The 18,057-nt window shown below is 39.0% G+C and overlaps 2 protein-coding genes across 2 annotated transcripts in view; one reads left to right on the top strand and one right to left on the bottom strand.

The window, feature by feature from the left end:
- Positions 1-440: 440 nt before the first annotated feature.
- Svip (small VCP/p97-interacting protein) lies at positions 441-7,438 on the top strand. The gene is made up of 4 exons (XM_013019525.1): positions 441-582; positions 3,596-3,646; positions 4,147-4,260; positions 6,374-7,438. Exons 1-4 carry the CDS (start codon positions 529-531, stop codon positions 6,386-6,388), a joined length of 234 nt encoding a protein of 77 aa, XP_012874979.1. The 5' UTR covers positions 441-528; the 3' UTR covers positions 6,389-7,438.
- Positions 7,439-14,317: 6,879 nt separating this feature from the next.
- The window catches only part of Gas2 (growth arrest-specific 2), a 110,350-nt gene continuing 106,610 nt past the window's right edge, over positions 14,318-18,057 (bottom strand). Inside the window, exon 7 of the mRNA XM_013019605.1 lies at positions 14,318-14,622. Coding sequence (XP_012875059.1) covers positions 14,404-14,622 — 219 coding nt within the window. The 3' untranslated portion in view covers positions 14,318-14,403. The remainder of the gene's footprint in view (positions 14,623-18,057) is intronic.

Raw genomic sequence — 18,057 nt, 5'->3', positions numbered from 1 at the left:
GCTCTCCAGGGGCATCACCATCCCTCATTTACGTATACAAGGCAGGCTAAGGAGAGCAGGCAGAGAGCTGTGACGCCCACAGCCATAGCTAAGCCTTCTCTTGTCCCTTCCTGGAGGTAGCCTTTTCCTGACACCTAAATTTGGCGGTCAGGGTATTGAGCAAACTGGGCGGGGCGGGGCCTGGCTCGATCCCTAGGCTTAGGAGGCGGAGTCAAGCTGTAGCGGGAGAGGTGGAGCCAGCAGTGGGGACGAATGAGATGGGTGGGGCGGAGCCTTGGGTGCCAGCCGGGGCGTGGGGCGCCAGAGGATTGGGGCGTTACCGTGGGGGGTGTGGCATAGCCGCAAAGGGGTGGGGCGTTGCCATCGAGGGGGTGGGGGTGGGGTGTCGCGAAGGGGGCGAGGCCTAATGCAGAGGCCCAGGCAGGGTGGGGGCGGGACAAGCGCCCAGACCTGCGTCAAGTGTCACCTAACGCCGTGAGCGTCGCCCGGCCTGGGCGGGCGGGGTCGGGGACCCCAGGTGCGGTCCCCATGGGGATGTGTTTTCCCTGCCCCGGGGAGTCCGCGCCTCCCTCCCCGAATCTGGTGAGTACGGCTGCGCCCGGCTCGCTCGCTCGCTCACCTGCTCCGCGGCGGGGCCCGCCGGGAGGCCCGGGCGGCGCGCGGCGGGCCGGGGCGGCCGTTGGACCGGGTGGAGGAGAGCGGAGACGCCCGGTGCGGACCTCAGGGTTCAGGACCCCCCGAGGACCTGCATCTGGGACCCTCGGGGACCGGCCGGCGTCGTGGCCATCCCACTAACCTGACCGGCGGGGAGGGGACAAAGAAAGGAAAGACAAAAGCTACGCCCTCGGTGGGCCCTCGCGGTGTTGGGGCGCTTCCCGCCCCCCTTTCGCTGACTTTGGTTCGATGAAGTCTGCAGGACGGGGTAGCAGCAGGGTGTGGGCGCCCCGGATGGGCTCTTAGGGGGGCCCCTGGGAAAATGTTCCCCTTGAAACGGAAAGTGCCCTGCGAGGTGTGCGTTTGTTTCCCTGAGTCTCTACCAGCTCTCTCGAGAAGGTGATGGTGGAAATCGCCTGCGCCCTGTTGGAAACCCAACGATTTCCATTTACTATGTATCTCAATACTTAAAAAGAAGTGCAGAGTGAGGCCCAGAAGGTAAAATGTATCAGGTGGCTTTAGTTAACGAAAATAGGGAGCACCCAGTTAGATCTGAAATCCAGATAAACAAGAGAATACGTTTTTGAAGATGAGTTTCTACCACTGCAACCTTTTATCCACGTTTTACCCCAAAACAGAGCTTGATTATCTGAAATGCGGATTAAAACTAGGTGACCTGTAGTATAGTTATACTTTTGTAGCATTCTATTAAAGCAAGGAGACTGGGTTTCTGCCTTCCCCTAGATAATTGGCCCTTGATTTCCCCCCTGATGGTTTCCCTAGATGGTTTACTTTTATTTAACCATTCTATGAGGTTTAAGTGTCCTCACCTGGTTTGCTTATGTGTAACACTTTGGTTAGGTTTGATGCCCCACACCTTATGTGGTTTGGGGCTATATAAACTTTGTCCTAGTTGCATTCGAGGCTGCTGGTCTTTGAGATCAGAGTCTACCAGCAGTACTTTGGTTCTCCAATAAAGACTCATAATTTGGCCTCTTAAGTGGTGGCTTCTCTGTTTCTCACAACTGAGTCTCCTTACAGCACTATTAACAATATATTTACATTCATATTCCTTAGGAAAGTAAAAACCCCAAGTTCGTCTCATTTATACTATCATCTAGTTAAAAATTAGTTAAAGAAATAAGATACTTGAGGAAATACATTAATTCTTCAGCCATGAGATTATAGGGGTTTAAAAACTCATTCATTTCGGGGCTGGGAAGGGGGCTCAGTGGTAGAGTGCTTGCCTTGCATGGATGAGGGCTCTGGGTTCAATTCCTCAGCACCACATAAGCAGAAAAAAGAAAGCCAGAAGTGGCGCTGTGGCTCAAGTGGTAGAGTGCTAGCCTTGAGCTGAAGAGCTAAGGGACAGAGTTGAGCCCCCATGACCAGACCGCCCTCCCCCCACAAAAAAAAAAAAAAACCTCATTCAACCCATTAGCTACTGCTGTCACATTTTTTTTTTTCTTTGTGTGAACAAGGACTTGAACTCAAGGTCTGGGTGGTGTTCCTTAACTTTTTCACTCAATTTTTTCACTTGATCCACAACTCCACTTCTGTCGATAGGCTGGTTAAATGGGGGTAGAGTCTCACCAGACTTTCCTGTCCAGGCTGGCTTTTCAGGAAGATCCTCAGATCTCAGCTTCTTGAGTAGCTAGGGCTACAGGTGTGAGCCATTATAGCCTAACCACTGTTACGTCTAAATGATGTTAATTTTGTTTGTTTTGCTGTTGGGAAGATGCCATTCTGTCAGCACTGGTTAGTTTACACTACCCATGCTTCTTTTGAGAACCATGCGACTCAGAACCACGGAGCTCAACGCTGGAACCCAATGAAGCTTTTCCTGATCACCCTAGATCTATATATTCTATCTATCTATACTCTCCATCCAACCACCGATAACACCTCTATTACACTCTTGTATTTCCCAAAACAACCACGACCATCTGAAACTTACCTTGATTATATTTATTTCTGTGACCTCTTTGGAGTTTCAGCTTCATATGCATGGAAATCTGTATGTTTTTACACTGCTTGTGTTCCATTGGCAAACTGGTGCTGAGTAATTTGTCCAGTGGATTGTGTGTATTGTAGTATGAAAACAAAGAATTTACTGCCACCACTTTGTAAGAAAATGCTATTGATTTAATATATTTAGTAATTCTATAATTAAGCAGTCAGTATATGGCATTAAAAAAAAATACTATTTGCTGACATGGAGGACTACCTCTCATAAATGTACTTGGCCTCTGAAAATGCCTGCCTATTTTCAATCTCCTTTTAAGCCGGCAGTACCCAGCCATGTTATTTCCTTCCTTGTAATTTTAACCACAGCTTACCTTACTATTGCCCAAACTGTTAAGCTCTTATAAAGAAAGAATAAAAGAAAAAAAATTATACAAGTTATCCTAGTCAGATTTATTTTAGCATATGTGATTTTGAAGATCTAGTAACCATAAGAGTGAAATTCAGAAAACAAATTTAGTGTATAGTGTATTTTATAAATGCAATGGTGGAAATGTTTGTAGTTGTTTTGTTTGGGTGAAGGGTGAGGCCCTTGCTTTGTCTCTCAGACTGGTTCAGAACTCCTGGCCTTGAAGGAACCTCCCCCATCAGCTTTCCTGGTAGTGAAGCTTGAACTCAGGGCCTGGGTCCTGCCCCTTAACTTTTTGCTCAGGTTGGCACTCCCCCACTTAAGCTATATCTCTACTTTTCCAGCTTTTAATAGTTAATTGGAGATAGTTTCATGAAATTTCCTGTCATGGTTGTCATTAAACCATGGCCCTTGCTCAGTCTCCTGAGCAGCTAAGTTTACAGGCATGATCCACTGGCTCGTGGAACTAAATTTTTTTTCATAGATTTTCCATAAAACACACATCTATAATTTACATATGATTCTGTTTGGTTTTATCTTGAAACATTTTTTACCCATTTTCTTTAGGAAGAGAAAAGAGCAAAGCTTGCAGAGGCTGCAGAGAGAAGACAGAAGGAGGTAAGATTAGCCGTAAAATTATGCCTGCTTAGATAAATAAGTGTGCACTCTATTTCTACAAATGTCCAATGCTAGTAGTATTCTGTAATGTAAATGATATCCAAAATAATTATAATTAAAGAAAACTTTTCAAAAGGATTTCTTTTTTCCATAAACCACATGCAGATACACCATTTTACTGTGTGAAAACTAGCTTAGAGATGTGTTCTTCAACTTGAGATGACCCTGAATGAATTTTCTTCCTTGGGATAAAATAAACGCCCTCACCCTGTAAAACAATGACAAATGTGAAATAAGCTTAAGGGAAAAAAATAGAATTCTATCCTGGCAAAGTATCCAATGAAGACATGACAGTTTATTTTATCAAAAGTTACTGTACTTTTTGTTTGCAAAGGTAAACCAATTTCTCTCCACCAAAGAAAAGCAAAAGCTAACACCTTTTGAACACCAGACACCAACTTTTGTTGTTTTTATTTTCCATCCCCTTATCAAATCTAAAGGCTGCATCTCGGGGAATTCAAGATGTTCAATCTGTGGAAGAAAAGAGAAAGAAAAAAGAAAAAATAGAAAAACAGATGGCCACATCTGGGCCCCCACCAGCAGGTGGACTTAGAGTAAGTATTAATATTGACATGAGCTTCAACTTCCTGGGTATTTCTGAAAAGTTGTATAGTGATCCACTCAATAATTTTCCCTGGCAGTGTATTATGAGAAAATGTTGAAGTAATTTAAAAACATAGTTTGTATACATTATTTATTTTAGTATTCATTGAAATATTTTTACTTCTTTATTCCAAAGTCAAGTGTGTCAATTTTTTCCCCTAATTTTCTTAACCCTGCATCTTAGTACTTTCATACTTTAATGCTCATCTTACATGGAATCAAAATTTCAAGCAATAGAGAGAAGTGTAAAGAATATAAGAATCAATTTTAATTTTGGAAGACATCATTTCTACCCCCTATTTACACATTAGTCATTAAATTGGATTGCCCTAAAAATTCCATATAATAGTCTGAATATTTTTATGCTGTGTTTTGCAATATTTGATCTTCTGTTGTCACCTATTATTAGGATTAAATGTCAGATTGTATGTATAGTTGTGAATATGACATGTCCTACTTATTTGTCACAGTACTAGACCATGGGTCAATACTGTTAATCAAGGTCATTGAACTCTAGACTCTATAGTTTAGCAGAGTTTTAATTTTACATGGTATAGTTGAGGAAAATGGTAGTCCAGGCATTAAGATTGTATTTATGGGGGCTGGGAAGGTGGCTCAGTGGTAGAGCGCTTGCCTTACATGCGTGAGGCCCTGGGTTCGATTCCTCAGCACCACATAAGCAAAAAGAAAAAAGCCGGAAGTGGCCCTGTGGCTCAAGGGCTAGAGAGCTAGCCTTGAGCTGAAATGCTGAGGGACAGCACCCAGGCCTAGAGTTCAGGCCCCACGACCGGACCCCAAAAAAAAAAAAAGATTGTATTTATGGTCCATGTACAAAGAAAATATTTTCTAATGTGTGTTGGCCATAAATTACAGCCAGTAGCCTCGGTAGATCCTGGGCAAAGCTAATTCTGGATCAGGACCATTAAATAGAGATGACCACGGTCCGTGTTACATTTAATTTCAATTAAATTGAAAATAAGCCATTTTTCTTTAAGGTAAGCTTTTAACAGTGTAAAATAATTGACAGCAATACTGAGGCTTATGTGACTATTTGGCTTAGATTCTTTTCTTCCATAAAACAAAAAATCCATATAGATTGAAAAGGAATTAGGCCTCCTGCTACTTCTAGTCCTCTCAAAATGGCTCAGAATTTCTTCCAATGTTAAATATAGCTTGATTTTTTTCCCTCTGACTCCTTTAGTGAAAAATGAACCCCCTCGCCAGCAAGGTGGAAGGTCACAGGAGGGTTTTTCTCACAGAGTGCCACACTGCCGCCCACCATGAGTCATTCTCACCTCTCCCACAGCACACTGGCTTCACAGGGGCAAGATCCTTTCCCTTTGAACACCTGCCAGTCCATTGGAGCATAAGGTTCCGGAGAAGTGTTTTGGAGGCTCAGAGATAACAGAACATTTTAGTCCTCAAATCTCTTGGCCTATGGTCCTGGAGTATTGCTCTATGGCTTATTCAACAAGCCTGGAGTATCCCACAGATTAGCATGATTCTTGTAATGAGGAAACACATCCTTTCCCTATCTTCATACCTTCCTCATATCCATCTGCTCTCAAAGGTTCTCAGGATAGCTGGCATAGGTGCTGCTCACTGCTTCTGGCAAGGAATCTTAGCTGAAGAAATCCTGCAATCTCCACATCAGGATGCAAAGAATCCTGTCCTGTAGGACAAGAGTAGTGGAGACTATCTCTAATGCAGTTGTCCTCCGCCCTGGCTGCATATCAGTCTCAAGGGAAAGGTTCTCAAAAGAGTGATTGGACCTTATCTACAATCAAGGGCCTGAGAGTAGAGCTAATCAGAATTTTTAAGCTTTTTTAGGCAGTACCCTATGTATACTATGTGTCATATATCCACTGATCTGTCCAGAGATTGTCTTTTCTATCTTCATACCATCATCTTATTTCCCATTAACTGTAATGTAACAATTTATTATTAGCTGCTCTTCACAAAATGTTTTGCGTCTCTGTGACCTATATTCTTTTCCATTGGAATAACGTTAGGTGCTTTTAAGTAAAAACTTACTTTTGCCCCTGTATTTTTGTCTTTCCTTAGTGGACAGTTTCGTGAAGCATAACATGAATGGAAGAGTATTCTGCCAATAACTGTTCTACACCTGCAATCAGACAGACTTGCTCAATTTAACTTCCTCTCGTAGACATGAACAGCCAAACTTTGTGTTATTAGTGCCTGTAAGTGCAGTGCTAAATCCATATGGAAAATAATGGTAAAAATTTTGATTTTTCAAACTTAGAAAATGGGCAGACCCCTCATTAAATTTTTATTTTGCTGCACTTGCTGCTTTTCTTCAGGAAGTAAGTAATTTGCCATTTAAAAAAAAAACATGGGTCTAAATACTAAAAATGACATAAAAATGCAGCATATATCTCAAATACTTAAATGATCAGTTATATTTCCCTTCTTTATAAAACGATCTAGCTACTTAAACTTGTGCTGAGTATCCTGTCTCTTTATTTCACTATATGTAGATGTTTGTTTAAACTTACAGATTGAGTGCCTTTAAACTGATAACCAGGGAAAATCTTATAATGTTATTTGAAGGGCTCATGTGCAGGAACACTATGAATTTTTATAACTTACTAAGGAATGAATATTCATAGGCAAATGCTGAATCTCTTCTAATTTATTTTCTACTTCAGTAGCTTATTAAATTAACATACTGTGCTTTACATTATAATAAGGCTTTTCTTTGCTTGTTTAAAATTATATATTACTTGTATCATCAAAGATTACTACTGTTAATATCAGACTCCGCTTCATACAGATCTATGCTATAATTGAATGAAGTTAACCAACCTGGATTAATTATAAGGAGTGGTAATATACTTATCCAAATTTTATAAACATTTTTACCCTTTTTTATTTGTCAAAGAATAATTATAAAGTTTATGTTGATGTGAAGCTGCTAATGTAGTTATGAATGTAAGAAAAAGAAATGTATATTTAAAATGTCTGCTTTAAACATAACCTATTAGGGGATTCTATATGATGTACTCATAAAAGCTTTATAGACTTAAATGTATTAGGAATGTGAGATTTATGTCATTTGTTCTTTTATTTTTCTTTTTAATGCATAATAAACTAAGATAGAAGAAATACTATTATGGATTTTTGGATGCTAAGTCTTTAGAATGGCAAGCACTACAAACTTTATGTAGATATGAAGTGTCAATAGGGATGTAAATAAAATACAACAGTCACTTGACTTAGATAAAGGTAACTGAGCCACTATCTCACTTACCCTCTTACAGGCTTGTGTTTTATAGAAGTGTATTATACAGTACACTGGCCTTATTTAAAGATTGATCGCAGGTAGTTTTGACCAGGAAGAGTTACAAAAAATCATTGTTCATGCATTACATGGTCCAAGTAAAGTGGAACAATTCACACTCAATCCTGTGGTTTGGACAGTTGTGTATAAATTCCATTTCATCCTGAGCATTTGTGGTGTAACCTGAATGGTGGTCTCCTGGGAACTGTATACACTTGGATACCAATGATCTACTATACAAGTCCTTCTTAAAGGGTTTGAATTCTAGAGCTAGTATGTAGCTCAGTAGCAAAGCACTTACTGAGCAAGTGTAGTATTCTGGGTTCATCCCCAGTACCAAAAAAGAAAAGACAAAATAAAAAAGAGTTTGACTTCTAAACTAGGTCTATTGACTCTTCATGGACATCCTTTCTATTATATGAAATGTTCTATAAATATTTAGGAAAGAAACATATTTGGACAGGGTATGTTTTCTTCATTTAGAGGATTCGTGATATTTTTGTTTGTGAAAGAGAATGAATCATTGAATTACATTACATAAGTAATTTTTTACTTCATTAAGAAGATAATTTTTTCAACACCAAAAAATGACCATTAATAACTAATGTAAATATAGAACCAGAACATATCATCTGTAATTCCCTTGGTATAGCACAAACTATTCAATCTTTCCTGTGTCATAAGGTATTTGCACTTCTATTGTCTGCACAGAAGGCCTCTTCCATGGGATAATGTTCTCTTTCTAATGCTTAATTATCTACTGTAGAGGTATGAATAATGGGCATATATATTGCTTTCTGGGAGAAGGGGGACATGCTTTTCTGCCAGCTGTGGCCTGCCTCTGTGGGTGGCATCAGATTTCCCCAGACCATATTGTGACAGACACTAAGGGAGTGACTTTCAGATCCTAACATTTTTAGAAAAAGAAAGGGAAGAGGGGGAACCAGATGCTTGATGGAAAACTAATTAATTCATTTTAGAATTAGAATTAAACACACACATATCTCTCTAGATGTTTCTTTCAGAAAATTATAAAGCAGTTCCTATGCAAAATTTAAAAGGAAGTGAATTTTCCATAGTTTATATTTGAAATAACAGAATGGCACAATCCTTAATATCACATCTAACCCCCTCCCATCCAAATTCCTGAAATAGAACTGATGCAGTGAGATGCATAGGTGTAACTACTGTGAAAATGTGAAATGTTTACCCCATACTTCCTTAATTCTAATAATCAGATTATTAATATGGCTGATTGTTGAATGATATATAATATCCAGTTCTTTTGTAACATGTTGAATGTTTTTAAAACATCTACACATGATTCTGTTTGACTAATTGTATATGGGAATGTGATTTAGTAATTTTCCCACATGTGATTTTGCTATGAATATACACTTCCCCTTATTAAAAATGGCTTTGTCATCTTTGTTTGACAAAAAGGTATCTTTAGTATCTTAATTAATTAAGACTTGGGCTGCTGTTTAGGAAGCCTTTCATCTCTTTTGGATTAGTCTATTGGGATGATTATGCAGTATCTAGATTTGTAGATAAGGAAAGGAGAAACTAAATCATTAGTCTTCTGTTTTGTGTTTTTAATAGAAATACTACTGGAATAAAAATATCATTGATATTCATGAGAATTTGCATAAGCTTTGATCTAAAACTTTGACTTGTTTATTTTCACTGATGAAAATGCTGATCCTTAGAAGATGAAAGTATATCTTGTCAGTCTTGAATAATTTCTGAATACATATATCAGCAAGAGATAAAAATACCTGTGAATCTATATTTAAAGAAATATTTATCTAGCATCTTTTTCATGAAAGTATCTGCAATTCTCTTAGATACTATACATGCTCTAAGGCTTGTTATCTAAGCTGATTCTGCTACAATAATGAGACTCTATTCTTTGCTTTTCTAGAAAACCACTGATAAAAGGTATTTGTGTGTATAGCAAGTTTGAAGTTTTGTTTTTACGTAGAAATGTGTAACACAATAACTTGGACACTAAATTTCTAATAGGACATTTTATTATGTTGCTCTCCCTCATCTAGGTACATTTGATTTAGTAAATATTGCTTCATAATATTATAGTGTCGTTTTTGGGTGTTGTTTTAGTATAATGCACCTTGTTTTCACTTTTAAAAATTATTACTTGAATCAAGGGTTTCAAATTTGGCAAGTCAGATTATGAGCATAATGCATTTTGAGCAGTGTCATCCTTTTATCATTCTCCCCCATCTCTCCCAACCCCACCCATATCCTAAATTACATGATTAGGAAAGGCCTTTCTAAGGGCTCACAGATGGATATTTGGATATTGACGTCAGTATCCATCTATAGTCCAGTTTCTTTATCTTTGCCTAAACTTAGCCTGGACAGAACTTTCTGTGCAGGCCATACAGAACTAGATGGTGATACTGGATGGTATAGTGACACTCGTGACCTGATCTAGCTCTTGATGCTGCACCTTCAGATATTTCATGTGGCCCTCACTTATGTGGGGGAAAAGGGGTTGCAGTGTGGGAAACATCCTTTCAAGAGTACCAAATGTTCCAGGAACAAGTGGCTCATGCCTGTAATCCTAGCTACTCAAGGAAGCTGAGATCTAAAGATCTCAAAGCCAACATGGGCAACAAAATCCATGAGATATTTTTTTTTGGGGGGGGTCCGGTTGTGGGGCCTGAACTCATGGCCTGGGCACTGTCCCTTAGCTTTTCAGCTCAAGGCTAGCGCTCTACCACTTGAGCCACAGCGCCACTTCTGGCTTTTTTCTTTTTGCTTATGTGGTGCTGAGGAATCAAACCCAAGGCCTCTTGCATGCAAGGCAAGCTCTACCACTGAGCCACCTTCCCAGCCCCAATCTGAGATTTTTATCTCCAGTTAACCACTAGAATGTCAGAAGTGGGTGCTGTGGCTTGAGTGGTATAGTGCCAGCCTTGAGGGAAAAAACTAATAATTCCTGAGAACCACAGGGATGACCCTTTTGCTTTTATTTCCTGGAGATATTATCACCTACTGAAGGACAACAAGCTTCCTGAAGATTGTATTACCTACTGTAGGACAACAAGCCATGTGGCTTCACTGATGTTGATAGAAGGAATGTTTTCTATCAGACTGCCCAGAGAAAATGTCAGTTAGACAATGCAAAATGGGGAAATGGGGATGAGATTGTAGCTCAGTGGTAGAGAACACGCTGAGCATGTACAGGAAACATGGGATCCTCAGCACCCAAAAAAAAAAAGGTAACAATAAAACAATCAAACCTCGAAGCAAAACATAAAAATCAACAAAGACAAAAATCTATGTATGCTAGGAAGAAAAGTACACCTGTATTTGTATTCTTCAAAGCAATCTTTCTGTTCCAAGCATATTTTGTGTCTCTTAAGAAGGCACCCTAAGGCTGTCATTACTGCTATTACTTGAATTTTAGCATAGGCCAGGCAAAAGCACAGAGATGTCAGATGATTCACCCTGTGAATCTTGGCCAGTAGTGGGAGAACAGGGATTTGGACAGTGTCCCTTAGCTTTTTCAATGACCCTGTCATTTTAAGAATTAAATATGCATAAATTCTTCGGACAGAGTATGCTTTGTTACATCCTGAATTTTGTAGTAGGTCTATTACATAACACTTGGGCTCAATTTTAACTTCTGAGCTAATATGGATTTTTAAGGGAATATGTCTTGTGAGTTAATATGGATTTTGAAGGAATATGAATTATTTTTTTGCTAGTGACAGTGCCCAGATCTTAGGAGACAGACATTTTTACAATTTCTTCTTTGCTGTGTTCTACTCTGATAGAGGTTTCTGCACATTCTTGCATTAATCCTCTTGGCTATTACAAAACTCTCCTGTGGCTTGACATCCAAGAGAGCTTTCTTAATAGAATGGAAATTTCTGAGGAATCCAAAATGAATACCTCTTAGAGTTTCAGAAATCATTCATTAGGTGTTAAGGATCTAAGCGCCTTTGTCAATGATAGAGATTGTATGGGGCTTTCTGCCTCCCACCCCAGAAGAAACTAAATGAATATGATAACAGTAGACTACATACCAGACTATCTGCTCAGGATTGAGATCACTGTGGACCATGGCCTTTCCACTGTGTATTAAATTGAACTTATGTTTTGGAGACTCATGTTCTCAAATAGGTTTTTGGACTTTATAGATTTTTAATTCTTTATTCATTTGTTTAGAAACCATTATCCTTTTTTAGATCTTAACTCTTATTGAAAATAAGTTGATGCTAGCTCACCCCAGTCTATTGCCTAGTCCATTTTTACCCCGAAGTTACTGAGTAAAATGCCTATCTGCATTTAGTTATTTCTTTATGAATACAGTCCCATTTTTTGACATCCTTTTTCAGTGCTGGGCTTCAATTCTGACTTCATTCTCAATAACACTGAAAGAACCAATTTAGATATGGTATAGCTGTAGTAACTTCTCCCCCTCCACAGGGAGTTATGTCCTAATCTCAGGATCCTTGAAGGAACTGTTTTCACCAGAAGGAATTTAGAAATGAGATCCAGTTCATTTCCTTAAATGGGAGTTATTTAGGTGAACCAACTCTAATCACATGGATCCTCAAAGCTGACGATCTTTCTAACCTGTACTCAGAAGAAAGAGATGAAGAAAGAAGGGTCAAAAATAGGCTATGTTCTAGTTTTTAAAGTAGAAGAGGCCATGCAAAGAGTGCAGGTCAATTCTGAAAGTTACAAAAAGCAAGAAAATGGATTCTCTCCTCCAATGTTCAGAAGGCAACATGACCCCAGTGATACTGATTTTAGGCCAGTGAGCGCATGTTGAATTTATGAGAGGAGGTTGGGATATTAAGATTGTGGTTCAAAGCCAGTCAAGGCAAGAAACTCTGTGAGACTCACATTTCCAATAAACTACAAAGAAAAATCCAGAAATGGTGCTGTGGTTCAAGTGATGGAACATTAGCCTTAAGCAAAAGAAGCTCAGGGACAGCACCGAGCCGAGTTCAAGTCCCAGCAAAAAAAAAAAAAAAGATTGATATTTTTAGATACTGTTTTTGTTAAGCTACCAATATATTTGAACTGTGAAATTTAGCTTTCATTAGTAAAGACATGAATATGTTTATGGAAAATGTAAGTACAGGAGGAAATTTTGACAGAAAAGTGACCATTAATAATATAGAGAAATGTAGTATCAATATTAGTTTAATAATGTAAGCCTTAGTCAGTACTATATCCCAAAAAGTATTAGTTGAGGGTGTTAATACACACTTGTAATCCAAACACTCAGAAAACTGAGGCCATAGAATCATGAGTCTCAAGCAAGTCCAGGCTACATAATGAGACCCTGACACAAAACAAAAAAGGTGTTCATACTATTGATTGCACTAAAGTGATTTTATCTCTTATAAACATCTTATATTACTGTTTCTTTTCATCTATAGTGCTGTTTTTCACAATCATTCCAGTACCATCAAATTTCCCCATGAAGTTTAAACTTGTCCCAAAGACCTGATTGTTGAGTTTAATTATATTTGTCACGTGTCAGATTTGTTGTCCCTAGATGTTAGCGTCAAGAAGGGTAAATGAATTGCGCCATGTTAAGCATTGCTCCCATTCTCAGGCCTGCACCTAAGATAGCACCTATGATAAAATCTAAACTTTGCTAAAAGCAAGAATACCGCCATCTATAACCCTTCATCCTGAAGAGGTTCTAGGTAGTCATAATTTGACTCTTTTTGCAACACTCATAAAACTATCAAGTTGATTAGTATTATTCCAGGTTCAAGTATTAAGACAAAAACAGATAATGGTTTTAAAATTGATTTATTTTTGAATCAAGTGTAGACAATATTTTGTAGTTTAATGGTACAAACCAGCCCTGTCCTGGGTATACAAGGGTATACATAAGCCTGTAACATCATTAGCTACAGTGAATTTACTGTACTAGACAGCATAGCAAAGTAGGATTAACTAAAGATAGAGTTTAATAAGAAAATGATTTTAAAATAACATGAAGTCAATGACATTTGGCTGTACAATTCACTCATCAAAATAGAAATGTATGTCAGCTTATGTGTGAATTATACTTGTCATTCTAAACACAACCAGGTGCTTAGGAAAATGTGTGAAATGTATAAGCTATTCTCTAAGGGAATATACTAAAAACTTCCAAAAGTACCCCAGATATTTGGTCAGAAATAAGAGAGATGCATTTTAAGGCAGTCTTTCAAGTGCATGTAAACTTTTCTGAAGTGGTCTTTCCAGTAAAGTATCACTGTTGTGAATACTTTACATTTACTCATGGAGCTGTTGGAAACATTAGTAGCACAATATCATACTAATTGTCATTTGATAAAAATTTAAAATCCTGTAGTTATAAAAATTTCTGGGGTGCTTTTTACTCTTAGACATATAGCAGGTATGTCCTGTAGACTGATCTGAAAATGCTAAACGCTTTCTTCCAACAGGATTTTATCTTTTAGCATCTGTATTTAGAGTTGTGTTCCTAAAATTGCTTTTGTTCTAAATATGATGCTCATATATTGAGAAATGATCACTTGCTCGTAATTTATCTAATTTAAATGGGAAGTTAGAAATTCATTGAATAGGTGATTTTCTACAGAGGCATTACAAATAAATAGTGCTACTTTTTGAACATTATTTTCAGTATAATGAGATTGTTTTTTTCTTCTTGTTGCACTTCCCCCCCCCAAAAAAAATAGTTTTCAGAGCCTGTAAACTAAACTAACTACACTGGATAAGAGGATATAGGTCATTATGAGGGTCCCCTTGTAGCAACCAATCAGCTTCACTTAACCTCCTTCTTAGCCTTGTAATTGGCAGAGACCACCAAGTAATTATCAGGGTTCATGTCCTTAAGTGTTGGAGATTTGCTTTGGATGGGGGATGTTTTACCATCCACACGGGAGATCTGCAGCATTCGGCAGGGGTCATGTTTCAGCAAATACCCTGCAAAGGTTTCCCATCCTCCTCCCACGCGCACCATCACGTGCTTGTTGTGCAGCATCTAAAATGAGAAAGAAAAAAAGGTCAAATGCTGAGGATGCTTACAGAAGCTCAAATGAATTCGCAGTCCTGGTGAAATTACTGCTTTCTGTTTGCCTTGCATTCTCAATCCCATTGTTTTCTACCCAGTTGTGTCTCTGGCTGTCTGACTTAGCAGATGGCTTATGAAAGCATTCCTACACTTGCCGTCCAAGTGAATCCTGGGTACACATCCCAGAATTCCATTTTATATCCATTTAACAGTCTGGTTTCTTGAGTTTTAAGTCTTCTGTCTGACAACTACTTTTTCTTTAGAGTTCTCATTAAGGCCTGGTTCCTCAGTGCTTGTTGGAAATCACCCTCCCACTAGGTTACTTCCCTCTCCATTAGAGTTTGAAAGGCTAAAGAAACGTCTCAATCCACTTCAAGGTTAATCACCACAGGGATGTTTGCTACAAACATAGAATTGAAAATGTACTCAGAAAAATGAAAATCTTCTCTCATCATTGTCACAACCCTTCAAGGCAAGGTATTTTTGAAGAGTCAAACAATTTATGGTTGGCTTCAAGTCTTATTCTTTGTTATTTTTTATTCTAATTAGAATAAGAAAAACAAAACTCCCACTTCCAAGTCCAAAAGCAACATAAAGCTGTCAATGAGAACATTAGAGAACACACCGTTCTTTCGATCTAACTAAAACATTTCAGAATTGTAGAGATGTAGCACAGAGCCAGACCATTTTATCTTAACCAAATAACAAAAGAAAAAGGGGTAGGAATATTTTGGAATCAAGGACTCTGAAGAACCCTCTCCTGCCTGCAGTTTGGTGGATACATCCTGGCTATGCAAATTTTGGGTACAGGATGTAGTTTGAAAGGGCACCTGGGATGCCATTTCTGTCATAGAGTATGCCAAGTCTAAGTCACCTCACTCTATTCCTGCTAGAGATTGATTTTTGCTTTTGTTTTTTTATTTGTTTGTTTTTGTTGTTTTTGTTTTAATCCCCACTTACTGGGACTCAATAACCTTCATGTAGCATTTGAGAACTTGAAGAAACTTTTGGATCCTCTCCCTCTGTGCATGTAGCCACACAATTTTGCTTATGTATTTAGAATCTTGGAAGTCATCATGTGGTTGATGGGGAGCAGTTTTTAAATCAACTATTATGCAAACTATTGAAACAATAATTAAAATAGACTCATAAGAATTAAATGCAATACGATACTACAGATTATTCCCACTTATGGGTTTTAGAATTTTAGGAGAATTGTTGAAAGTTAGATCAGAACTAGAATCTACTCACAGCTAAAATTTTAAGGAGAGCCCCAGAATTATAAAGTAATTTAAAGTGGTCAGGATTTAGCCTGGAACATATGAGTAGCCAGTATTTCTATGGTCTTTCTACATAGACCACACTGATGATGCTAGATTTTCCTGATCTACCTTTCCTAACTCCAACCAAGTGCTTTCCCCAGAGTAGTTGTTAATAAAAATTAAAATCCATCAATATTTTTAATAGATGCATCAATATATTCAATACCGAATAGGTTCTATATTTGTCTTCTGCTTTCTTCAAAACCATAAAGCTTGCTGGATGCCAGGGTCTTATTCCTGTAATCCTAGCTTCTAGGAGGCTGAGACTTAGAGGACCAAGGTTCAAAGCCAGGAGCTCTGGCAGAAAAGTCCTGCAGACTCCATCTCCAAAACAAGAAACAAAAAGTTGGAATGGAGGCTTGGCTCAAGTGAGACTGCTTAGCAAGCAAGCTTTAAGGTCCGCCCTGAGAAGGCCAGGCAGACTCCTCCCTCCTCTTGACTAAGTCCCCTCCTACTACCTGTGTCACCTAGGAAACTGGCACACCTGGACAATCACCTCCCCCTCCTCCAAGGTCACATCCTGCTTCCCATGCTTCTCATGACCAGGGCAGGGTCCCAAGCCTTGAGGTCATGTCCACATTCAGTGTGGCCACACCTTCCCTCCCCTGACCCAGCACCTTCTCTCTGCCCCTTTCCTACTTAAACCCAGGTCAGACCTCAGCCTGATCCTTTCAGCCAGGCCATGTGGTCTCCACCACCGGAGAGACACTGGGGTGGGGGCAGGGCAGCAGCTTGGTAAATAAACTCTTTCTGCCTGAATACTGCATGGTGTTCTCTTTATCAGCCAATTAAACCTACATATCTAATTACCTAACACAAGCCAAGCAAACCTGAAGCATAAAGCTTGTTTTTCTTTACTATAAAATTAAGGAAATGTTTACTGAGACAAAGTTTGTAAAGGCTAATGTTGAAATAGTACTGTGACCCATTTTCCCCGTTCTTCCAGACTCACCACCCGCCTCCCTTTGACCTTCTGCCAGCTCCTAGCCCTGTTCATTACAATCAGGATTTCAAACAATCTTAGAATGAATACTGCCTGTGACAGTCATCCAAGTTCACTTGACCATAAGCTGCCTATTTCCATCAGAGAAACCACTGGCCAGCATCTCTGGGGAACAGAATTTTGTTCTTTTTTTCTGATCATTTAGGTACATATTCTGCTTGCAGAGTCTCTAAGGATTAATGTACAGGAATCTGCAAAGTACATCCAATCTAAAATAGAGTCAAACTGACTATAAAAACAAGGAAGCAAGTTTCTGCCCAGCTCCTCTTTCACTTGCTTGCTATGACACAAGTAGACTTCTGATTCTTACCACTGTCAATGTCTAAGGGTTGCCAGGAAATGTTTTATACATCTAGATTCACTTTTCTGACTTAATAAGTGCAGACTAATGGACAAAATTGCATTTCTCTAACTTCCGTGTTCTAAAATTGAGCATCATATAATAGTGTCTCTAATGGGGAACGCAGAAAATCCAACCCAGTTCTCCGGAGTTTTGAAAGCTTTGTTGTTTAAAGGACTATGCGATCATGTATGTGGGAAAAGGTAGTATATTTGTTGTTTCCTCATTTTGTTTTGGTTTTCTTCTCCCCAGTGATTATGACATTTTTAGATTTTGATGGCATTTTGTAGTCAATGATTATTTTCCCCCAAAGGTTTGACTAGCTATAGCTACCCACTCACTGTTAAACTTCTAAAGGAAACAATGAACAGGCAGTACATCCTATGCCCATATTTAAAAATATTTACCACAAAAAAAAGCCAGGCACTGGTGGCTCACGCCTGTAATCCTAGCTACTCAGGAGGGTGAGATCTGAGGATCACGGTTCAAAGCCAGCCCGGGCAGGAAGGTCAGTGAGACTCTTATCTCCAATAAACCACTAGAAAATGGGAAGTGGCACTGTGGATCAAGCAGTAGAGCGCTCACCTTGAGCTGAAGAGTGCAGGGACAGTGCCCAAGCCCAGAGTTCAAGCCCCACAACCCACAAACAAAACAAAATATGTATGTATATATATATTTACCACAAAATTAATGTTTCATCTTCTGCAGGGATATTTTGATGTGGTTGACATTGAATCAAT

Source organism: Dipodomys ordii, unplaced genomic scaffold, assembly GCF_000151885.1.
Source record: "Dipodomys ordii isolate 6190 unplaced genomic scaffold, Dord_2.0 Scaffold46, whole genome shotgun sequence".
NCBI lineage: Eukaryota > Metazoa > Chordata > Mammalia > Rodentia > Heteromyidae > Dipodomys > Dipodomys ordii.
The sequence above is the reverse complement of the archived record's forward strand: the minus strand, read 5'-3'. Positions and strand labels throughout refer to the sequence as shown.

Excerpts from the sequence above, each read along its gene's own strand:
- Svip (XM_013019525.1), top strand. The coding sequence starts at position 529 with ATGGGGATGTGTTTTCCCTGCCCCGGGGAGTCCGCGCCTCCCTCCCCG. Across the intron at positions 583-3,595 it reads CGCCTCCCTCCCCGAATCTG|GAAGAGAAAAGAGCAAAGCT; the intron begins GTGAGTACGGCT and ends CATTTTCTTTAG. Across the intron at positions 3,647-4,146 it reads CAGAGAGAAGACAGAAGGAG|GCTGCATCTCGGGGAATTCA; the intron begins GTAAGATTAGCC and ends TCAAATCTAAAG.